Source organism: Cyprinodon tularosa, unplaced genomic scaffold (assembly GCF_016077235.1).
Source record: "Cyprinodon tularosa strain WSP-4 unplaced genomic scaffold, ASM1607723v1 ctg306, whole genome shotgun sequence".
Lineage (NCBI taxonomy): Eukaryota > Metazoa > Chordata > Actinopteri > Cyprinodontiformes > Cyprinodontidae > Cyprinodon > Cyprinodon tularosa.
Window position 1 is genome coordinate 1,540,573 of NW_024039015.1, and position 19,028 is coordinate 1,559,600.

A 19,028-nucleotide genomic window follows, 5' to 3' on the forward strand; every position below is an offset into this window, starting at 1 on the left:
TTTTCAGATGAAATAAAGCTGATCAGAGCCTCTGTGCACACTTTAGGGTGCAGGGATGTGCAGACAGCTAAACGACCCCCAGAAAAGTGACTACAGACAGCACAGCTCTGTGGTTTCTCTCTTAATTTAATTTCCCTTTGGGACTAATGAAGTATTTTTGAATTTATTCCTTATGGTATACATCATTTTTTGTGTTTGTTTGCTTTGGCATCTTTTTGAATTTGCTCTGTCTTGTGGTCCAGCAGCATCTCTGTCATTTTCAGTCATTATTCCATCTTGCAGTAAATTTAAATCCTCTTAATTATCACTTCATACTTTCCTCCCTTTGATATCATCTAGTGACTTGGTTCTTTTTGAATATTTACTCTTTGTTTTTGCTTCCTTTGGTTTATTCTTAAGATCAAGCTTCATTTGCTTCTTTCTGAAGTCTTTTGATTCGTTTTTATTCTGCAGATCATCACTGCTTTGCTATTGAAGAGTCTGTAGTTTATTTGTCTATTTTTCCACCACTTAAATCTGAACCACAGTTTATGTCTTTTTATGTTTGTCATAACTGAGTAAATATGCTTTATGAGGTGTCAATAATCAACAAATCACACGTATGAAGTCTGATTTTTTTATTCTCTGGTAAACTTTGCTCTCGTACACATCTAGATTTTGGATCAATGACAGACAACTACTCATTACAGCATTGCCTACAGTACAATAATTAATATAACTATGTTTACAAGCAAAATAAACAATGTTAAGAATATAAATATTAGATCTCTGTGTAAAGCACAGCACACAGTTGACCTGCAGCAGTAGAACGGTGTTGCATCAGACTCATAAATATGCTGAACCCCGCGCTTGTGCTAGGCAGACACACGCTCTGGTTTTTACTGCAGATAAAGTGTCTATTCTGTCCTGGTGCAGCTCTGCGATCAGAGCCTGTCTATGCAACATGAGACAGAGAAAAGTGCAATTTAAAAACAACAACGACACTAAACGACCAGGGCGACGAGAACACGCATTTGCATGGCAAGACTGCTGTGAATGTAACAGTAGGAGTGCTGTGGGGGTTAAAAGTCGTCAGTCATGATCAGATGGGAACAATTGAAACTGGAGGATGGAGGAGGAGGGATGACAGAAACAGGAAATGAACACAACATGAGGCCAAACGACGTCAGCGCTTCACTGGGTTCTCCACTACAACATCTGGACTAACAGCTCGAACTTGCTAGTCTCACACACACGGGCTGGACTTCCTGTGACGCCGCGCGGCGTGCTCCCTCACATGGCGACCGAAGCGTCGGAATCTTTGGGTCGGCTGTGGATGACGTGCTCGACCTGTCCCGAGTCGGACACGTCGTAGCTCGTCTTGTACTTGGCCAAGATCTTCATCAGAGGACGCAGCTTCAGCCACCACTGCTCTTTGGGGATCCTGTGACTGAATGAAGACGCAGAGGGATTGCTTAGAAAGCAGCGTTCTCTTCTGGGCGGTATTGCTTTCCTTTCTAATACACTCACACAAAGTCGGTTTCATCCTTCAGCCGCACAACAGGCTGGAAGACCAGAGCCCTGGCGCGCATCCCGAGCAGACAGCAGGAGTCCTCGCTGTTGGCAAAAACTCGGCCTGCGGGGAAACATCGCAGCAATTACATGTGGAAGAACATGAAAGAGCTTTAACTCTTCAGTGAGACGCTTTCATGAGGGATGATCGCAGTTATTCAGTAGCAACCAAAATAAAACACTAGTGAAATGTTAACCAAAAAGAGGTGAAAATGCAAAATAAAATCAGAATCAACTAAAGCTAACATGCTACACACAGAAAAGAAGAGGGTAAAAAGCTTAATCCATCCAGCCCATTGGTTACACATTTCCAGATTACTTTCAGACGAGTGATAATCTGAAAATAGAACAGCAAGGCGGCTGCTTATCAACACGAAAGTCACGGACACAGCTGTACCCCGCTAGCGTTTGCAGAGGAGGTGTGAATCTCTAAGACAGAACTAAACGGCACACAGGGACATGGAGCTAAACAAAATCATGGAGATGGTCATGGAGCCAGCGTAAAAAGCCAAGTTTACCTTCGTCTTTTAAGTCATCCACGTGTAAGGGAAACAAGACATGAAAACAAAAGAGCAGTTTTAAATTTGAATCATTTATCTCTCACACTCAGATGTAAAAAAAACAGGTTTCCCCCTCAATAGACTGTAACATTAATTTCATTAAAATTAAAAATCTATAGTGACTCCATGACAGGTCTGCTTCACAACAGTCTGGTCTCTGCAGGGAGGGAGGATCGGCTACGGTTCCACAGTTGGTTCATCTACCAACACAGACGGCTAACTGCGAACCTTACCTTTCCTGTACGTCTCCACCAGCTTTTGGGAAAGCCACTGCATGGCTTTGGCCGAGATCTTGGTCCCGAAGTTGCGATCAAACGGGGACGGCGCTCCTCCCTTTCAAAGGAATTACAATTTTTGACACTTTCTTTTGATGGAAGGTTTATCACTCACATATGTTGACAAAGTGAGCAGAAATACTCATGCTACAGTACTCATACCTTGTGAATATTGTACCTTTTTTTTAATAGAGCAACAAAAGGTTAGATTATAAATATAAAAAGGAAGAATAAGGCTACGTTCACACAGCAGCCTGAAGTGACCCAATTCCGATTTTTTTGCCCATATGTGACCTGTATCTGCTCTTTTTATGACAATCTGAACGACACAGATCGGATTTTTTCAAATGCGACCCAGGCCACTTGGATATGTGGTCCTGAATCCGATACGTATCTGATCTTTTCAAATGCGACCTGTGTCTGTACGGCCAGGTCGCATTCATCCGACCTACACGTCATTGATACTTGACAAATGTTACTAAACGTTACTAATCTGCGTCCTACTAAGCGGAGGCGGGAAAAACTAACAACCATGGCGGAAGATAACACAGAGAGCAGTCAATGAGAGAAAGTGAGGTTGCTGACTTAATTTATATTTGGAAAGATAGCTCAATTCAGACCAAACTCGAAGGGTCTTACCGGAACCGGGGGAGGGTCTTTCTTTTTGATCTTCTTAAAAAGATTTCGTTTGTAATGTACCTGCTCCTGTTGGAGAAGAACTTAAAGAACGCAATATACGCTGCAGTATTAGGAGTCATGTTTATTTCCGCAAACACTGAGGACGCTTGCTACATGTGACATCATCGCGTCCTCGAGTGCGCATGCGGGACACATCGGTTGAACGCTTTCAGTTCACACAGTAGATCACATACAAGTCGCATATACTTGGAAGTGTGAACGGACACGCAAAAAAATCCGATTTCACAAAAAAATCGGAATTGAGCATTAAGGCCTGCAGTGTGAACGTAGCCTAAGAGTGAATCCCAGCATCCTACATGTCTCTAAATAAAGTCAGAAAGATTTGGCTTCTAAAAACTTTCTTTTTTTCCATTTAGTTTCGTTTTATACTTGTGGATAGAAAAGAAATTACATCCATCAGTCATTTTATGAGAAAACAGTAGGGGTGGAACGGTTCACAAAATCCACGGTTCGGTTCGGTATATGTTGATTGTTAGCCTGACATGTTGGTCGTGTTGCTGTTAGCATAAACAAAACGTGTTGCACAATGCTTGCACACTGTTGCACTTTTATCCTCCACTTTCTTTCCGCCGTCATCGTAGGTCACTCTAAATGCAAAGTGGTCCCATACAGCAGACCTATAAAGTGCTGCTGGCGCGTCTTCCAACTCCTGTTCTTTCCCACTCGCCATACCCACACAATTCTCCACAACAACTGATTTTTCTTCTGCTACACCCGGCTACGCTGATTCGCTTCTTCTTCTTCTTGTTTACTACTGGTGGTTGGCTTTGGTCGCAGTACCGCCACCTTCTGCTCTGGAGTGTACATGCGTCGCATATAAGAAAAAGGAGCAGCGCATGAACTGAACGAAACACACGCGAACCGAACCGAGACAGTCGAACCGGTTTTCATAAACCGTTCCATCCCTAGAAAACAGCATAAGAAACAACGAATATGGACAGTCTTTGCAACACAGATCAACCTGAGTTAGGCATCCGCTCCTACATCTTTTGATCGTTTCTCTGTTAAATAGAGGTCTGGGATTGGACTAGGCCATCTTAACACATAATTCTGCTTTAAACTTTCTGTTGAAGCTCTGAGTGTTTTGGGTTGTCATTCTGTGGGAGGATTATCTGTCCCTGCTAAAGCAAATAGTTTCCTCAGGGTAATGGACAGTCTAGGTTTTGCATGTATTTTGACCTCTACTGCCTGACACATCCTCTTTCACCTGTTTGCATAACATGACTTCTTTCTTTAGCTGCCCAGCCAAGTCTTCAGAGGTTTGCAGCAGTGCCATACTGGGACACATTTGAAGCTAACAGCTACGTTAATCTTTCTTTAACCAATCAGCTGAGCCCTTCGGTCCTACACTGCAAAAACGATCTAGAAATAAGTAAAACTTTCTTAAATTAAGTGTATTTACCCTTAATTTGAGAAGGTAAATGAGATGATTTGCCAATGGAATTAGTATTTTTACTCTTAAAATAAGATATTTAGATAATATGCACTTGAAATAAGACAATGCAATTGTGTTTTCTTATTTTAAATGTAAATTGTCTTGTTCCATTCGCAAGATGTCTATTTTACCTCCTCAATTCAAGAACAAATGCACTAATTTTAAGAAAAAATGACTTATCTAGATTTAGATTTTTTCCAGTGTAGTGACGCTGAGGCCTTTACTGAGCAGCTGGATCATGAACTGTGAATAAATGGTATTTCTTTGTCTTTTTCTTCATGGATATTAAAGTTAAATGGTCCAAGGAAACATTGTTTTTCCTTTAATTACAGGTTTAGAAATTTAAGAAATATTCCCTTTTACAGTTATTATAATTTTGTGTTGTTCTGCCTCATTAATTTGAAGTAAAATACATGAAAGTAACTTGTCGTGACTAAAGCAATGAAAAAGATCAAAAATACTAATTTCTAACTCTTCTCCAGTTAAAGAACAGTTCTGTTTGATCCAGCTTAATCTATGCTAATCTCCAGACACACACAAATAAAAGACCTCATATGCAAACAGGGGATCTGCATGTTTCCAATACAAAAATCTGATCACATCTTTCCCAGTCTGTTGACGCTCATAACACGCCAGAAGAACCGACTGTATGACGGCGTCAAATCTGAGCCGACTGTACCTGCTGCATGTGTCCCAGCACATTCTTCCTGCAGTCGAACACCCCCCTGCCCTCCTCCGTATACAGCTGGTAGATGAAGTCCGTCGTGTAGTTCACGTTGCAGTTCTCATTCCTGCAAATCAAACCCGGTTTTAACAGAGGGAGATCCTTTACATTAATATTACAAAATAAGAGCTCATAAAGCATTGACATCAATATGTATGTAAATGCGTTTATTGTCCCACACTTAGGAAATTCACTCTGAATTTTAACCCATCCCCTTGGGGAGCAATGGCCGCCATTGTTTGGCAAGGTTGCTACTTGCAACCTTCTCAAAAGCGCACTGCTCTAACCACTAGGCCAGCGCTCCCCAATACCTGATCTGTTTAGCATCAGGGTTCCTACAGCATAAGGCAAGTTAAATTCAAGACTTTTTTACTTTTTAATGCCACTTGAAATAAAAATTTAAGACCAAATTCACAAGAAACAAGAAAAACCTGCTTGCGACAATTTAACCCAAAGGTTTATTTTAACATAAACCACTGCACCAATGTTTCAAATTTTGAAAAGCTTCCCATACAGGAAGAAAGCTAAAAACACACAAATGACAGATATATTTGAACAATTATTTAACTGAATTCACAAACTTTGTTTTAGCAGGGAACAAAACAAATCAGTTTTAAAGCCACAACATAACCAGTGCTAAGTCTTTTTTGCAGCTATTTTTCTTTGTATCGTTTTCTTAGTATGTTTGATTTGGTGATAAGTGGAGGCGTTGCAGAGACAAGGGTGGAACAAAACTGAGAAATACCGGCTGTTTCTCTGTAACTCCATTTTGATTTTCTTGGTAACTCCGATTCGATTCAAATCACGTTCACATGCCACGATGCGATTCTATCACAATGCATCATGATACTTGAAATTTTGCGATGCATCGCGATGTTTTCAATATTTTACAATATTTTTACTAAACACTGTTCAGTACTAAAAAATACAGCCATGTTGTCATAATGTTTTCAATTACATAACTCCAACAACTTTTAGAGGTACTGCCATGAAAACAAATACTGGAGAAAAATATTACTATTACTGGAGTGGACAAACTGACATAAAGTGCTTAGGATTTATAAAACTTGAAATAACAAAATAAGGATAATCAGTGCCGTTTACTAGGGGTGTGGGAAATAATCGTTTTGGCGATATATCGTAATATTCGGCTGCCCAATATAATATCGATCTTTCACTTCTTAGTATCAATTAAAAAAACAAAATGGTTACATAAAACATTGATGGGAAAATGGGCTACCTCTGCACCACCACTCTGACAGAAAGCGCTGTGGAGCCCTTTAACTGTGCGTGCAGCACCAAATCTGTATTCTAGGCAGTCACAGTGGAAGAAAACCCCCAAACATCATGGATAATAATACCTAATTAATATTTTCTGATGGAAATATACAGCACTTGCTGTTTTATGTCATCATTTGATTTTGATAGCTGGGAAAGATATGGCAATATATAGTGATACTGCAACATCGTGATAATATCGTATCGTGACCCAAGTATCGCGACATGTATCGAATCGCAACACTCATGCCAATACTCACCTCTACCGTTTACATGGCCTCACTGGTCCTTTAAACCAATGAAATGAAAAAATTCTAATGTATGACATTTCCCCTTTTGCAAATTACATTTTTACCTTCTTTGTTTTTAAAGCCAAAATGCATCTGACATCTGACTTGAAATGTGATGGAGCCGGGTGAATTTTCTCAGTCTCCTCCGTGTTTTGTTTATTAATTAGTCATTGCAGTATCCCTCGGACGGAAATGCTTGTGACACAAGGCAGCGGGCGTCAACACATCCGCAGCGACATCTGCTAACTGGAAGCTGTATTCCACCTGTTTTTGGCGGATGTGTGCCAACCGTTCATGTATTATATTTATCCTTTTTTTTTAAATTAAGAATCGATACTTTGCGTTAAGAATCGATGCAGTAGATCACAATTAGAATCGCGATGCATCGTCATGACGATTATTTTGCACACCCCTAATGTGAAGCTCCACTGCCTTAATTCCAATCATTCCAAGCTTGAATGACTTCTTTCACAAAATCCACTGAGCCTCATGTATGTTCCCTGGTTCTGGTTTTAGCCATGGAGAAAACTCTTGGCTGGAGGCAATTTTCGTTTCATTTACACTTGCTCATATTTTCCAGACAAAAAGTAAATGGCGCATCTCCCAAATGTCCCGGCCACAACAACGCTTTAATTGGTTCCGCTATCGGGACGGAACCAATAATTCCAGCCATTATTTGTTTTTTTTTTATAAAAAAAAAGAAAAAAAAATGGTCACTTTCAACGTTTTATTTAGATTACAAAAATAAATCGTAATAAAAAAATTCCTATTTATGATGTTTTAAAAATTAAGACCTACAAAAGAATGATTTAAGACATTTTAATACCAATTAAGGCCTTAGTTATATTTTGAAGAATTCAATGCCTTTTAAGACTTTTTAAGGACCCGGGTTTATACAGGAATGAGCAACTTTAATTTAATGCTTTTTAATGCTCTTAGAATTAATTTTAATTCCATCAACAAGTACCCATGACTCTCATATAAACACGGCAAAATCCTTTGTCATCTTTATTGTCGACAGGCTGCATCAGTGTCCCAAATTCCTCATTTTCAAGCCACTTTTGTTGAAATTTGCATTTTCCCATTCTCTAGCTTTTTCTCCGCCTCAAGCTTCTTTTTATGAACATGCGGCTTTACGATCAACAGGAAGCAAATATATCGCGATATGATTTATCTGATGAAATTGTTTTTAGAAACATTTTTTTATATATAAAGCATTTTGCCACAATTATTACATTTAATGAATTTTAATGCCAATTCAGGCCTTAATTTAATGACTTAATAATTTTTTATGTCCCGTGGAAACCCTGATATAAGCAGCTTAGAGCAAAACAGATTCCTTCTTGTTAAACCCTGAATATAAGCAGACTGATTTTAAATGTTCTCACCGGAGCACCAGTCCTCTTTGAATGCTGGTCTTCATTTTCTCTGTCAGATGCTCAACATTAGCCTACAGGCAGAAACATTGACTGTAGTTAACCAGCAGGTGGCGCCTCTAAGGTGCTGCCTCACAGTGGAGCCTGAACGGCCTCTTTCAGGGAGGTAAAACTACAAACCTGGAGATCTCTGATGTCGAACGGCTCCTCGTAGATATAGGCTGCGTCCGCCCCTGCGGCCAGCCCTCCCACAGTAGCCAGGTAGCCACAGTAGCCTCCCATGGTCTCGATGATGAAGACGCGCCTCTTGGTCCCGCTGGCAGACTGCTTGATGCGGTCGCAGGTCTGACACACGCACACCAAGCTCACAAAGTCAATATAGCAAAAACTGTCGAGCTAAAACCAACCCTTTATTACATTTCAGCAACCCAACCAGCAGTTTTACAGAAGCTGTAACAAGCCATTCAGCTGTTGGCATACTGTAGGCCGTTTCACATGACAAACACTGAAACTGCATGCTTGGCATTTAAATGTTTCATAAATTCAGGCTGTGTTTTTGTTTGTTTTACCAGAATGACTGGAGTCCTGTAAGGGATGACAGAGAACATTACATGTAATAATATCAGTGGAGGCTATCATTTTTATCCTTAGCTGAAGTGAACTCCTAGTTTAATAGCCCAGCGCTGATAATCAGGTATCAGGTCACTCTGTGGCCAGATAATGAGGGACAGGCCCCGTCCACACCAACATAGAGACTTATAAGAACATCAGATTAGGGGAAAGAGTTTGGCAGCCGTTTATCTATCTATTCTATCAGTAGAAAATAGGGGTGTAAATCACATCCATAGATTCAGTATCGATTTTCTGATCCAAACGATTGGATTATTTTCCATACTCAAGAATACACCACGATGCGATTCGATTAACTGGTTAAATTTTTTTTTTTTTTTTTACACCTTACAGGCTAGACAATGTTTCAAATTTGAATAAATCAATGAAAGCTGTAATATCGTTATGCATTTTTTTCTTTTTTTTTTTTAAGAAGAAACAGAAAATAACAGAAGTAGAAACGTTGCATCAAAAAATACGCAATGAGTGCAATAATATACCTCGGCTCCAGACGTCCCCGCCCCCTCCACAGACGCACCGCCGCACCTCTCCCAAATTGTAGCTGACTGCAAACAGTGCCGCAGACAGGAGGCCGGCTTGTTTTGTTTTTATGACCGAAGCGGGTCAAACTCGTGAAGTTTGACCCGCTAGAAGAGCGAGGTGCGCGAGAACGCTGGGACCCTTTTTCCACCTGGATCTCCGCTCTTTTTGGCCCTCAAGTCCCTCCGTCGTCGGACTAAACTCGCCCCCACTTCCTCGCCGCCTCGGCCGTATCTAGACCCACAGTGTGTAGCACAGACCACGCTTCAATATTGAGCATAATTTAAAAACGTCTGTGTGAAGCTTGCTGCAACAAACCGCTGTATAGTATAACCAGGAAGCGAGGTAGGAGGGCAAAATAGGTTTAGCGCCACCGCAGCACGGGAGGAGAATTACGTCCAGGAGCAAATTGATAAAAATAGACCGGAGGAAAAAAAAACATAAATCGATTCTCTTGCAGACGTGTCGATGCATCGGATCGTCGGCTTTTGGATCGATGCATCGATACAAAACGATTATTATTTACACCCCTAGTAGTAACCATATCTTCCATGTCACCTAGTGGCATGGAGGTATTTTGCTTCTGATAGAATCCCCCTGGATCGGGCATCTGCAGCATTTACAATCCAAAGAGCCACATGTAGCTGTGGAGCTGCAGGTTGCAGACCCCTTTAAAGCATAAATATCTGGTGTGGTGCAAACAGAGCCCTGCAAGTTACAAGAGAGGAAAATCTAAAAAGACTTGCTAGCATTTGGGCATTCAGCTCAGGCAACAATTGACTAAATGAAAAAGATTATTTTCTCTGATGTTCTGACCTGATATTTTGGTAATTATCAGTGCTGGACCAATAGTTGTATTAAAGGCTTTTGGGTTATAAAAAAAAACTGTTTATAGACAAACAGTTTAAAACAAAGTATTTTTCTGGCAGTGCTGACGGCTTAAAATGCCTTACCTCCACGATAGCATTCAGGGCCGTGTCTGCCCCGATAGTTAGATCTGTGCCGGGTACATTGTTACTTATGGTGGCAGGCAGCATACACATCGGGATGCAAAACTCCTCAAAGGTAGCACGGGCCTCATAAAGCTGCAGCAGACACTCTATCGCCTGAAGCGGCAGCATATAGAGAACGTGTTAGAGCCACTAAAGAGGGCCGGCCGCTGAGAGAGAGAGAGATAAAACCCTCCCAGCGAGCGAGAGCGTATCCTGCCATTCCGGCTTTTCCCGTGTGATAGCTGCTGTGGCTTCCCTTTGGCAAACAGAAGCAGGAGTGTAAAAATAAAGAAGTGAGGAAGGATAGCGAAGGAGGCGAAGGGAAGGAAAGGGGTTGGAAAGATCTTGAGGAGGGAGGAGGGGGCAAAGGATGAAAGGACAGACAGTTAAGGAGGAAGGACAGAATGGGAGGTTGTGTTTGTGTGCCTTAGCGGCCATAAGGCCCATAGCAACTATAAAACTGCCATATCGGCTATGGAGGTTTTATACACTGCAAGCCAACCAAGCAGCACTGATCAAATCCTTAAACACACGGTGCGGGAAAAATAAAATGAAATAACGAAACAACCAGCATCATTCCGTTTCGGATGCATGTTGTTTATTTCACATCGAACTCACTGGGTTGGATATTTAGAACCAAAATGAGACTATCTGAAAAATGCTAGTCAAAAAATATTACTGGTTTAGTTCGACTTTTTTCTTTACAGACAGTATGAACATAATCAGTTCCATCGTTATTTATAGGCGTCCATTTCTGCAAGTCAAATCTATGTAAAAATATAAAAACTAAAGTCAACATCATGTATCATGAACAACTTCTGGTGTAACTTTTATCTGTTAATGGGCTCTATGCACAGCTCCACTACTTCCTGAATTTAAGGCAGCTCCTTTGTTTCCTGTCTTTCATTACTGGACGAACTGATTAATCCAGGTGTGTCTGGCCAGTTACTTAGGTCATACACACCTGGATTAATCAGTGCATCCAATCATGAAAGACAGGAAACAAAGGAGCTGCCTTAAATTCAGGAAGTAGTGGAGCTGTGCATAGAGCCTATTATTAGCTGGAGCCACAATGATAGACTTTACAAGTCAAATGATCAACAAGTCATATAAAAATAGAGAAGAAACATGTTAGCATTAGTGCTGACATTAGCACTCCACTGCATCATGCTGCGTTCACACCGGACGCAGCAGGCGCAGCAGAAGCAGCGAGTTTACATGCGAAGTCAATGGTTGACGCGCGTCAAGGCGCAGCAAAATGTCCCGCAGCGTGTTTTGAGCAGCTGAAGTAGCCCGTCAGGAGCGTTTAAGCATCTGACGCTCGCGACACGCCACAAACGCGCTGCTGCTCGAGATGGAAAAATTGAACTTTTGCTGCTCGACGCGCCGCATCAGCCAATCACAGAAACTGATCTGGGAGCTGGCCGTGAGACAGACACATCGCTGATGATCAGAGCGCTGTGATTGCCCCTCTGAAACAGTTTATTAACTCCTAAATTAACTTAAAATGCTGAAACCTGCCGACAGAACATGTTTACTTTTATTATCCTGGTGCCTGCAGTTTGGATTATGTACATAAAAAGAACCTTCCAGTCGCGGCGATGAACCGCGAGGAGGCGACCGGGCTATAAGCTGCTGTTGAATGGGATTCCTACTGACAGCACACCTCTGGTATGTGGGGGTCTGAGCGGCTCCCACAGAAATAATATTGGAAGGCAGGATGGTAATCTGGATGAACTGACTGCAATGATTAAGTTTTCAGGTGAATTTTCTCACTTAAAAACATATTAAAACTACTTTATTCCCACTGATCACAGCAAATATAGCTGCAAGGCAAAGAAAGGATAGAGTAGCTCCGCCCAACGCGCGTCAGACACACTTTTGCACCGTGCAGCCAGAGCAGCAAAGCTGCTTCAGCCACGATTTTGCTGCTCCTGCTGCGTCCGATGTGAAAGTAGCATTAAAAATGAAAAGGAGTAAAAAAACTAAAACTCGGCACACCTATAAAAAACACGCTTCTCTAAACATTAGTAGCTTTTAAGGTTTAATGCTTTTGCAAAAAATTTCAAAATTGTGATTCGTTTTCAAGATTAAGATTTTTTTTTTCTCCTGTACACAAACCACCAGCATTTAGATGTTTCACTTGTTAACTTCTACTTGCCTGCATGGATCTGCATGCTAGCTGCAACTCCTGGTTGCTGGCAAAGCCACTTTAAAGGTATTTCCATGACTTTAAAAGGGCTGGAGTGAGAAAGTCACTGTCGTCCATTTATTTATCATAATGTGAAAAAAAAAACGAGTCTCTCTGAGATTTGAAAATTGCATTTAATTTATTTGCAAACGCAATTAAATGGTGAGCCCCAGTAGTTTTATTAACTAGTTAACAAAGTGCTGAAAAAAAAGCCCTGATGGGGCTAAACATCTTTCACTCCTCCATGAAAGACTATAACTCATAAAGTAAACAGTCAAAACGATGCACTTTAATTAAAACAATTATAGAGGAAAAATCTAAAATATGTTAAATATTTTAGTGAAGTAAGGATTTATATTAAAAAGTCAGCTTAAAAATTATATTTAAAGTATAAGTTTTGAGTTTAAGATTGGAATCATTTTATTTAGATACTAAAAATGACCAATATTATGGTAAAATGTTGAATTTTTTTTTGTTTTATTTTAAATAAGAAAATCAAGAGATAAAAAGCTGGAAACAATCAGTAAAAATTAATATGGAGACAAAAGAGTTCTAACTTTACAGAAAGCATTATATTTAGGACTAAACTTGTTGATCTTTCATTAACGCAATTCTAAAGGTGAACAAAAATATCAGTAATCCTTTTTGTAATCTACTCATTTCCTCTGCAGGAAGTAAACTTTATGACAAAAGCAGGAACGATTGTGTTTTCATAGTGTCTGTAAGGAAATGATAATCATCAATTTAAGTCAGACGAGAAATTTGTTTTATTTGCATTTTTCAAACAGTTTTTTCCTTTTCCCGTTTCCTTTATGTACTAATAAGACATCGGGGTGTGCGCTCTGTTCGCCTTTCATCTTCATGCTAAAAAGAAGGGGCAGGCAGAGCAGACAGAGGGGCAGGCAGAGCAAACATGGCGGTCACGTCACTTGTGCACAGCATGCCTCCACGTTCTCATTCACTTACCTGCTTTGGAAGGGAGGGATGCTACAGTACTTTGTAACTTTAACAAGTCTGCCCTCTTAGAGCAGACATGCTTTGTGTCTGGATTTTTTTTTTAAGCTCTTCTGTAGGCCAGATGCGGCCTACAGATGCTGACCGTCACAAGAATTGTTGCCAAATAATCCTGCGACAGGAAGGCAGGAATTGAGTCACTGGTGAAAAGACTGAGCGAGCGATCTCTCCCTTCTTGTAACGACTGGGCTTGCTGCGTCAGCATGTTTTCCCAGTTTCATGCTTGAACGCATGCGTGTGTGTGTTTTATCTGGTTGTGTTGCTGAGGTCATCTAATCTCGTCGCCAAGCCCCATCACTTACAGTAGTGATGGCGTTCAGAGCCGTGTCAGCGCCAATGCTGAGGTCTGAGCCAGGCACATTGTTGGAGACCGTGGCCGGGACCATGACCATGGGCACACAGAACTCGTCATATTTCCCACGAGCCTCTGATAATTCCAGCAGTGACAGCAAGGCCTGCAGGGCAGAGCCAAGGACTTTAGTGGTGCAGAGGTGAAACCGTGGCAGGTGGGTTCGGTTTGAGAAGGTGCTACTTGCCACAAAAGGAAGGGAAAGACATAAGTGGAGGGTGCCAAGGGGAGGAGCCAGGTCTATCACAACGGACAGCGGCGAAACAGACAGGTACAACTCCACATTCAGCCCCACAAACACTCATATAAACAAAGGACAACTCTTTTACTTCCATACATCAAAGGAAAACTGAAGCCGGTGAGCATCTAAACAGAACTGCGTGAAATGACCGGAGAAAAGCAGATGTTCCAAATCAAATGATCTGTCTATTCAATGAAAATATCCAAATGCTTCAAGTTTTTCTCTCTAGATCTGAGTTTACAGCAAAAAAATAAATATGCAATGTAGGCTAATATGTGCTGCTACTAATCTCATTACGTCTTTTCTTGCTGTTTTTAGCAGAGAAATGACTTTGAAGCATTGATTTCTAAACATGGACCATATGGTGATGCTCGGCATGAAAGGGATAAGACTAATGGAATACATCAACACTAAACAATATTCAGCATATAATCACATCTGATATTAGGAGTAAAGCACAACAGCTGTCTGATTTAATAAGATTAGGAGTAATGCTGATTCTAGTCAATAATAAACATCAGTGAAAAGCTTAGGAGCTTGTTAGCAAAGTGAAAGATAGCCCTCATGAGCAAATAATCACACAACAACAGAAAAGATTTGAACGTACCTCAAATCCGCCAATTACCAGCAGAGCATTTATATTGTGCTTTCGCATCTGCTCAGCAATTTTGTCAACATGCTTTGCAGGAAGCGTCCTGAGGAGGAGAAATAAAAGTAATGCTAGTTTTGTATTCATAAAAGACACTGAATGAGATTTCTAAGAATAAAACTAAAATCTAAAACAAAGTAACAGAATCATTAGTATTCTGGTAGGATATTCAGTCTCTTGTTTGACTTTGTGGAAGAATAAATCAGAGACATAAAAAAAAAAAAAACATCTATTATATAGATGAACATTCTTGCTTTGTAAAACAATACCTTAATGAAAAACTATATAACGTAGAAAAGACAATATTACCAACCTATCAGTTACAAAATGATTGTATAATGGTCGGATTAAGATAAAAAATATATATATATTGACTAGTAAATAAAAAGATAAACAGACAAAAATAAAAACACTAAATTGTTCAAGAATTACTTTAAATGAACATATTAATAACAGGAGAACACACCAGGAAATAATAAAAAGCTAGGATAAAAAAAAAAGTACACAATAAAGTAACATGAATAAACACAGGGTTCGTACACCTTTTCCAAAGTCAAAATCAAGCACTTTTCAAGCACTTTCAAGATCCATTTTAAAACTTTTTCCAGCACCTTACGGAACCAGTTTTGGCAAAATGAATACATAAAACTAAATCCTATCTTAATTTGTCAGAGCTCACGAGGCAGATATTTATTTTGTATTATCGGTTTTAATTAACTACTTACCTTTCCACATATAGTTCACCCATGATGAAGACGACGGACACGTTTCCCCCCGCCCCCCACAAGTCTCCTTGGATGATCAAAGAAAATTACTCTTCTGCCATGGCGTAGTAATATAACAGACCAGAGGGTGTCGCAATTCAGTATTATCAGCCGTAGAGTTATCAATGCTGTTTTAAGGGCTGGGCCTGGCAATGAATTAAAACTTTGTTGTTTTTTTTGGAACGTTGGCGAGGCGGTAGTGTGAGATAGTGCTGCGGGAAACACTGCAATACTAACATTACATTATCACACCGTACTCTCAGTCACTCAGTAACTTAGCCGGTGTAATTTTCTTTGATCATCCGAGGAGACGTGTGGGGGGGGGACGTGTTCGTCGTCTTCATCATCGGTGAACCTTATATGGAAAGGTAAGTAGTTAATTAAAGACTTTACAAGAGGCAACTTGTGGGGTTTGTCCCCGTTTAATCCATAATTTGTATTTTTCATCTTCCAGCCAACGTTCATTGAAACGACAACCTCCCGGCATGGTGCCGTAGTGGTTTCATGGGGGCGGAGTCACACATGGAAATAGACTGGCAGATCGCAGTCGCACATAAGCGAGCAGGTTTCATTTTCGGGCTCTCCAACATTTTATTTCTCCATTTATTAAAAACACGATTCAGTTAGATAGGTATTTGTTGCGAAAGAAACAGTTACAATTTCAAGCATTTTCAAGCATTTCATCCAAAATATAAGCACTTTTCAAACCTTGAAAACACAACGTCAAAATTCAAGCATTTTCAAGGATTTCCAGCACCCGTAGAAACCTTTAAACATCTAATGAACTCACTAATAAATTAATAAAATAGCTTAATGATCCAAATAATAAAATAACAAAAATATATAGAGCAAAGCTAACAGAAATAAATATTCATCGAATAAACTGTAACATAAAAAAATATATAAACTCTGATCAAAAACTCATCTATAATTCAAAATAATATATATATATATATATATATATATATATATATATATATATATATATATATATATATCTTAGTGACAAATAAAAAAAAACTATTTAGCTCTATAAGTGGAACCTTGTTTTCATCTGATTAGGTTTTAATAATGGGCATAAATCAGTCTTAAACCTCCTCTTATTCCTGCCTATTGTTCTTCTTTTCATTCTTAGACCAGCTGTATGTTTCTCTTCACAACTTTCCTATTTTGTCTGGATTTGCTCCAGATGTTCGTCGCAGCTGCCTGGCAACAATAAACATCCTTCACCTCTGTGTTGATTTACCAACTGGAAGGAGTAAAAAAATCCTTCCCATTGTTTCTACTCACTTCCTTCTTGGAGCCCTACTTCCTTTCCTTGAAGTAGAAGCAACAGCTCATTAAGTGCTGCATGTTCTCTTTACTGCAGACTCGTTTATACATTAAAACCGTGTAGCTATGTGTAACAGAAATGTTAACTGTTAATTGATTCCATATCTCCATCTAGAAAAAAAAAATGCACCATTTATTTTAACATGAGGTCGGTTTTTTTAGATCAGGATGTTTTACAAAGTCACAACTTTCCTCTTTAGGATAAAATGCTTTCGCTTATATGTTTAATACTAACTGCAAAATAAGTTGAAATTAATTTTATAACCAGGGGCAGAATTTATTCATTTCTGATTTATTTTATCTACTCCAACTTGACCAATGATTAATAGAAGGAAATCAGCTTCAGATTTTCACCTTTTGGTTCCTAACAAGGAGCCGCCCTGCCCCGTCCAGCCTCCAACATCGCCCCATTTGATCTCCTTAATCTGGAAAAAGGACAACGGGTACGAAAGGTGTTTTCAGACACAGGTTTTTCATTATAACATGATTTAAAAAACATATACAGAACAGTTTATTTCCATTATCTTCACACAATCTAAGCCCAAATCTTAAAGCAAAGCAACACAATATATCATGATTATGTTTCTCTCTTTTTATGGATACAGACAGGTATATTTCAATATATTAACATGTTTTTGTTCTCAAACAGCATTGCAGTAATTTACTGGCAGAAATGTATTACTGTGAAACACAGAGATGTTAAGAATAACTTGTGTGGAAGCCAGGAACAGGAATAAAGTCATTCTCATGACCTGAAGCCCTTAAGGGTTTCTTAGTGGGAAAAGGACAAAACAAGATCAGTGGGAGGAGTGTGAAACCAGGGAGGGGTGTGAAACCAGTTCTATCAGTAACGGAACAAAGACTTTAGTCTGGGATCAGGTTTTCACAGACATTTACCTTCATTCAAACCTCAATCCCTGATTGTTTTACTAAAAGCTGCAGTGAGAATCATTAAAAATCCAACAGGATGTTATTTTGAGTTGAGTACATTCCAACTGTTCTGTTGCCATCTGTTGGTCGCCTGTGGTACTGCAGCAGCTCAGCTGGCTCACTGAACGTTGGTGCTGGGAAATGGTTTACATTAATCTGTGCAGATTATCCCCTGGGTTTCCCTGATTATTCTCCAGCGAGGGAGCTAGCAGTGAGAGTGTAACATCTGACTCATCAAGCTAAACCCACACTCTGTGAGATATCGATTAAACTAATCCAAGACTGCATTATTGGGTCATTTAGGAGCAGATATTTAAATCCATTATAAAATCTCTTCTATTAATGTTCTTCTATAAGATTGTGGTCAACAGCAGCTCACCTGTCCTTTATAAAATCCTTCAAATCCGTCGCTTACGGCAAACATCTTGTGGCCCTCAGAAATTCCCACCCTGACGGCTGAACGGACGGCGGCGTTCATGCCTGCGGCGGGGGCTCCGACGTTCAGCACCGCCACGTTAAAGTTGCTCTGAGAAATGAAAAACACAAAGCAACAGGTCATTCCTGCCTTGCAGACTTTAGATTTAAACGCAGACTCTCAATGATTCATGATGCAGCTTCACTTCTCTCGCTAAATGACACACCGCAGGATGGAGCGAAGCTGTTGATGCTCTAAAGAGGAATCCAATACGTAGCTTCTGGCACACTTTCAGAAAACACACAGAGCCATCATTACAGATGCAGACCGAGTCCAAGCCTGAGGCGAGCTGCTGCCTTTACACCTTGGCGATCCTCAGCGTGAGCCGCCTCCTCTGGAGCCGCAGCAGCTCCAGGCTGGGTTGAACAGGTCGTCTCTCAGAGGGGGACTGAGGTGTCATCTCGCGTCACATCAAACTAGCACTGAGCCTCTAGGAGCCCCAACACACTCTGCAATTATCTGCATTTAGCAAACGGGCACTAGAAGCTCAAGATAGCTAATAACCAACATGCTATTCAATGAACGGCTGCAGAAAACGAGCCCTGAATGACAACACAGGGATGCCCGAAGAACTTATTCACCCTTTATTCTAATACAATTCACATAGATTGCAGTGATGTGAAGAGGAAGATCAAGGATACAAGGTCCAAGTCTGAAGTACACATTTTTAATCCTCTCTGCTGAGTCAACCTTCTGCTCCAGCTGCATGTCTTCCTTTTTCCATCTCTGAAAACTTTGCATATCTTGATTGAAA

General features: G+C 40.2%; 1 protein-coding gene across 8 annotated transcripts in view; it reads right to left on the reverse strand.

Moving 5' to 3' along the window:
- Positions 1–602: 602 nt before the first annotated feature.
- The window catches only part of pfkpa (phosphofructokinase, platelet a), a 47,708-nt gene continuing 29,282 nt past the window's right edge, over positions 603–19,028 (reverse strand). For 2 of the 8 annotated variants that reach the window (XM_038292017.1, XM_038292015.1), the window contains exons 13-23: positions 18,179–18,325; positions 17,224–17,294; positions 14,732–14,819; positions 10,291–10,443; positions 8,369–8,533; positions 8,201–8,262; positions 5,200–5,311; positions 2,345–2,444; positions 2,070–2,075; positions 1,510–1,615; positions 603–1,429 (exon numbers count right to left, since the gene is read on the reverse strand). In XM_038292017.1, coding sequence (XP_038147945.1) covers positions 1,273–1,429; positions 1,510–1,615; positions 2,070–2,075; positions 2,345–2,444; positions 5,200–5,311; positions 8,201–8,262; positions 8,369–8,533; positions 10,291–10,443; positions 14,732–14,819; positions 17,224–17,294; positions 18,179–18,325 — 1,167 coding nt within the window. In that variant the 3' untranslated portion in view covers positions 603–1,272. Of the gene's footprint in view, positions 1,430–1,509; positions 1,616–2,069; positions 2,076–2,344; positions 2,445–5,199; positions 5,312–8,200; positions 8,263–8,368; positions 8,534–10,290; positions 10,444–13,836; positions 13,990–14,731; positions 14,820–17,223; positions 17,295–18,178; positions 18,326–19,028 lie in introns of all 8 variants that reach the window. The other 6 variants (XM_038292018.1, XM_038292016.1, XM_038292023.1 and 3 more) reach the window with 3 other exon arrangements.